General features: G+C 46.8%; 1 protein-coding gene across 1 annotated transcript in view; it reads left to right on the top strand.

Moving 5' to 3' along the window:
- LOC107125821 (cytochrome P450 3A29-like) overlaps positions 1-3,602 on the top strand; it is a 30,585-nt gene extending 26,983 nt beyond the window's left edge. Inside the window, exons 12-13 of the mRNA XM_015429282.1 lie at positions 4-100; positions 2,211-3,602. Of these exons, the coding sequence (XP_015284768.1) occupies positions 4-100; positions 2,211-2,306 (193 nt within the window). The 3' untranslated portion in view covers positions 2,307-3,602. The remainder of the gene's footprint in view (positions 1-3; positions 101-2,210) is intronic.
- The last annotated feature ends 1,344 nt before the right edge of the window (positions 3,603-4,946 follow it).

The raw sequence follows: 4,946 nt of genomic DNA, 5'->3' as shown, positions 1-4,946 counted from the left end.
CAGAAACTGCATTGGGATGCGCTTTGCCCTCCTGGTCTTGAAAGTCGCTGTGGTTGCTCTGTTACAAAAATTTTCCTTCCGAACCTGCAAAGAGACACCGGTAAGCAGCGGGCGGGCTTTTAAGGTGAAGCAAACATTTTGACTAGCTTGGGTCATGCTAACAAACCGGCCTTAAAATGAAAAAGCGGATGACCAGTGGCCAATCTTGCCGTCTCCCGAGACCAGCAAGAATTATTCTCACACTGAAGAAAGCCATCCCTCACAACTAAATAGTTCCAGCCAGTGTCTCTCCATCTGGTTGTGCTTCATAGTAGAACCCCATCGAAGCAAACATCCACTTCGGCAATCTCTAGGAAGAACAGAAGAAGCAAAACTTAAATACCCTTTGGCATCAAGAGAGGATGCGGTTTGCCCTGACCTGGATAGCCGAGGCAAGCCCGATCTCGTCAGATCTTGGAAGCTAAGCAGGGCCGACCCTGGCAATTATTTGGAGGGGAAACCTCCAAGGATTACCAGAGCCTGGAGGCAGAGGCAGGCTATCAAGCCACTTTTCTGAATGTCCTCCATGCCCCACTAGGGGTCGCCAGAAGTCACCATGAGTTCCAGGAATGGGCACAAATACAAAAATACAAAAAAATAGACAGAGAGCGGATGTGGTTTGAGGGACTTCATGCTTTTTTCAGGCATCCTGGCCACCATTTTTTCATAGTATTGCAAATATAGAATACTGCTGGCCAGGGAAGGCAGGAGAGGGTGGTGGGTGAGGAGAACAACAGAGGGAAGGAGGTGCAAGATATGGAAGCTGCCGTGCTTGTGGCAATTTAAGCGTACAGTAGACCCAGGGCTTTTTTTGTAGAAAAAGCCCAGCAGGAACTCATTAGCATAATAGGCCACACCCAAGAGCAGAAACTCATTAGCATATTAGGCCACACCCCTGACAGCACAGCTCATTGGCACATTAGGCCGCACCCCCATGTTACCAGAAGTGTGGTCATCCAGCCACACCCACCTTTTGCTTCTTATTCTGTTTACCTTGTTTGTTGTCCAAACCCAGGGCCTTTTTTGTAGCAGGAACTCCTTTGCGTGTTAGGCCACACACCCCTAATGTAGCCAATCCTAATGAGTTTCTGCTGTTGGGTGTGGCCTATTATGCTAATGAGTTCCTGCTGGGCGTGGCCAACTTGGAAGCCAGCCGGAACTCCGTTCCTGTGCGTTCCTCCCCAAAAATAGGCCTGAGTAGACCAATGCTCCCTCCAAGCTGTGGAGTCCTGTGAGCAAAAATTCTACTTTGTGAGCCACTGGTATCGAGTCCTGGCCCCACTGGTGGACCTCCTGATGGCACCTGGTATTTCTGGCCACTGTGTGACACAGAGTGTTGGACTGGATGGGCCTTTGGCCTGATCCAACATATGTTCTTATGTGAAGCTGTGAGCGAGCGATTTGGCTGCTGCACGAATTAGTTTGCTCTGGAGCCATCCTTTTTGAGCAAAGACAAAAATGTGTGAGCCGGGGGCTATAAAACCCCCTGTGAGATGGCTCACACTAGCTCAGCATAGAGGGAACACTGCAGTAGCCCCTTCCATTCCACTCCTGGGGTCACCACGAACGGCGAAATCCACAAAGACGGGTAGGCAACATTCTGCTGCCTTCCAATAGGCAAACAACCAAATGTTGTGGGAAATCTAACAATGGAATGATTACAACGTTGGTGCAGTGGGAGTAGAAAGGGGCCGGTGGCCTCATCCTGTGATCAGAGCGTGAATCAATGAAATTGTGAGTCACGAATCCATGAATGACGTGGCTCTTCTGTCTACGCACTGTGAGATCTGGCAACTCCGGCTTCTAGGAAACTCAGCAAGACTTGATAACAAAGGCTCCCTGTGTGTCCCTTGTTCAACGACCGCAAAAACGTGAGAGGTTAAGCAGCCATCAATCCAGTACGGTGTTGTGCCAGCGCTACATGTGGGAGTAACTTGCTGGCTCTGTGGTGACACACACACACGTAGAATAAGTGCATAGATGCGTTTTGTTGCTCCTGACAACGCACAGCCGTTTGGGGGGGGGGGAGTCACTGGTGAATGAAATAGAGGGTGAACATGGGCGCACATTCCAGTTGTTTCCAATGCTGCTTATGTCTGCTGAATATCTTCCCTGCTTTGTTCAGGTCACAAGCTTGTTTTTCTTAATTTCCTCCCCCCCTCCTGTCAAAGATCCCCCTGGAACTGGACACCTTAGGCTTCTTGAGACCCAAGAAGCCCATCAAGCTGAAGATGGTCCCCAGAGCCCATGCTGAACCCGAGGAATAAAAGAACCGGCGGCTATGAAAAGACTGGCACCAGCTCTTTCCTCCCGCGCCGCTTTCAAAGACACGTTTACTCCACATCCAGGTGGAATTCATAAATTGCCTCCCACACCGAAAGACTCCTTATTTTCTTCTTTCCTCAACCAAAGCTGGTTCAAACCAAGCCAGGACAATTCTTTTGTACAGAGTTGGAGGTCTAGGAGGCAGGCATAACTCAATCAATCAATCAATCAATCAATCAATAAACCTTTAATAGCATGGCAGGCATAACTCAACAGAGTGGTTCGTTGGAGAAAAGTAGACTGCAGGAGGTCATTGTCAGATCTCTGGTCAAGAGACTCCCAACAACACTCTCTTTGGCAGCGATTTGTTTATTGAGAATTCAACATGATCCAGGTTAGAACCAGTACCGTGTCAGAACTGAGGTTTTTGGCGGTAACCTCTACAGATATAGGCAATTCAAATGTCCCCCCCCCCAGGTTCATCCAATCATCTCATTCAGCCGTCTCATCTAAACTCTTGGCATCTACACCCCCCCCCCATAAGTTCCCAGTCCTGTTATCTAAGACAGTGAGGCTAGCGCGGAGTTAGCTTCAAGGTTGTCTCCATGGAGAGACTTGTCTTGGGAAGAGTTAGGATAGGCACTACAATGATGCTACTCTCATAATCACACACACACACACACACACACACCCCTTAGGAATTTCCCTCCCCCATAATTATGGCAAATGAGACAAACTTGACACTCATTGGGGAACCTTTACCTCGGTGTAATGATTTCCAACTTAGCCATCTTGCTACGAATCTCCAACTCCAAAAACTACACGTTAAGTATATTAAGCCCATTTGAACAGATCCTAAAGAAAGTTGATGAATTTAAAGGGGGTATTATTAGGATGATGTATGAAATACTGATTGACAGCTTCTCTGTTGGTTTAACTGGTTTTCAGAAAAGATGGCAGCCAGATTGTAATCTATCTTTTTTGGGATAAGACTTGGAGTAGCCCCCTATGCTATCTCTGGTTCGACAAAGTTTGGAATATTTATGTAATGGAAAAGATCACAGATCGTTTATTACAATCCAAACTCTTCCCTAGGCAGTCTGATTTCACTGAGAAATGGTTTCCCATTCTGTATTTTATGTCATCCCAAAACATAGTTCCAGACAAAATTAAGTCTCTTGAATTATTATTTCAATCTCTCTTTGTTATAAGTCACTGAGAGGTTATCGTTCTTGATACTTTGCATTACTTTGTCTAACGATGTTGTGTTATATGAGCCTGCTTCGGCGGGGGCCGGGCGGGGCATGAATCAAATAAATAAATAAATAAATATAAATAAATAAATTGACTTTGATGGTTTGTAAAGTAGGGCACACCTTTTCGGTATTGGTGATACTCCTGAGTTAGAAATGGATACTAATTGTCAACTGTTATTCTAATATTCTTATAATTTTGGGATCATTTAGTATTCAATGAACTGTCCTTATTTATTTTTACAATAAATAAATAAATTGCCTTCTACAGATGCAGAATAGAGTGCACTAATATGTGGCTGACTGCTCTGTAAAAGATGCTGTGAAAGAAGGGTGCGCAAAGTTCTTGGGCACTCTACTCCTGGCACGAAGTGTTTTGCTGGTGACACAATGTGTCAAATTTTGATGATAGAAAATATTTTCTTACAGTCAATGAGAAGTATGGAGTTCCTCAAGCAACAAAAAGCTGCATACTCATGAGTTATCTCATACTCATGAGTTATCTGATTATCTGTCACAACAGCGCTCGCCAGTTTAAGAGGTTTTGTAGAAGTCTTAGATATTTTACACGGTTTCAGTGTTGTTGTCAGGGGTCATTTCGTAGGAAAAGGGGTGCAGGAGCTCATTAGCATACCTGTGATCAGCACAATCATTAGCATATGCCACGCCCACTGACATCACCAGAAGTGTGTCAGAAGGGGAAGCAAAAGGGGGAGGGGCATCTTCAAAAGCCTCTCCTCCCCTTCCCCAGCCGGCCTGCCAAGGCAGGGTGGGGGGGAAGCGAAGAGAGAAGGGGTTTAAAGTTTAAACCCCTTCCCTATAGAGTCGCGCCTCAGGGACGGCAGGATCTTTCCATTGTATTCTATGGCTCCATAGAATACAATGGAAGGATCGTGCCGCTGCTGCTGCACAACTCTAGAGAGAAGGGGTTAAACTTTTACCCCCCTTCTCGCTTCGCTTCGCTTCCCCCCCCAGCCCGCCTTGGCAGGAAGCCATGCATTTAAATCCCCCTCCTGAGTCTCTCTGCAAAAGCGGAGAGGCTCAGGGGGAAAGGAGGGCATGTCTGCCCGGCTCCCCTTCCTGGCTTCCCTGCGCGATCTTCTCCAAGTGCCCCACAGTTGTGGGGCACTCGGAGGAGATCACGCAGGGAAGCCAGGCATTTAATTCTCCTCCCTTGGGAGGGGCGGGGCCTGGGCTCGTTACTACCGGAGTGCTGCTCCGGGGCACTCCGGCAGGAAATGACCCCTGGTTGTTCTTAATCTATGTTTTAAAAATATTGTCTTCTACCCCCACCACCACCACCAAGTTTTTTATTTTCCACACATTCTCATATCACTCTGCCTGGGATTGTGTCTTGAAAAGGATTTAAAGGGTTTTCTGCCCTTCTGT

Source organism: Gekko japonicus, unplaced genomic scaffold, assembly GCF_001447785.1.
Source record: "Gekko japonicus isolate JY-2015 unplaced genomic scaffold, Gekko_japonicus_V1.1 scaffold4178, whole genome shotgun sequence".
Taxonomy (NCBI): Eukaryota; Metazoa; Chordata; class Lepidosauria; order Squamata; family Gekkonidae; genus Gekko; species Gekko japonicus.
The sequence above is the reverse complement of the archived record's forward strand: the minus strand, read 5'-3'. Positions and strand labels throughout refer to the sequence as shown.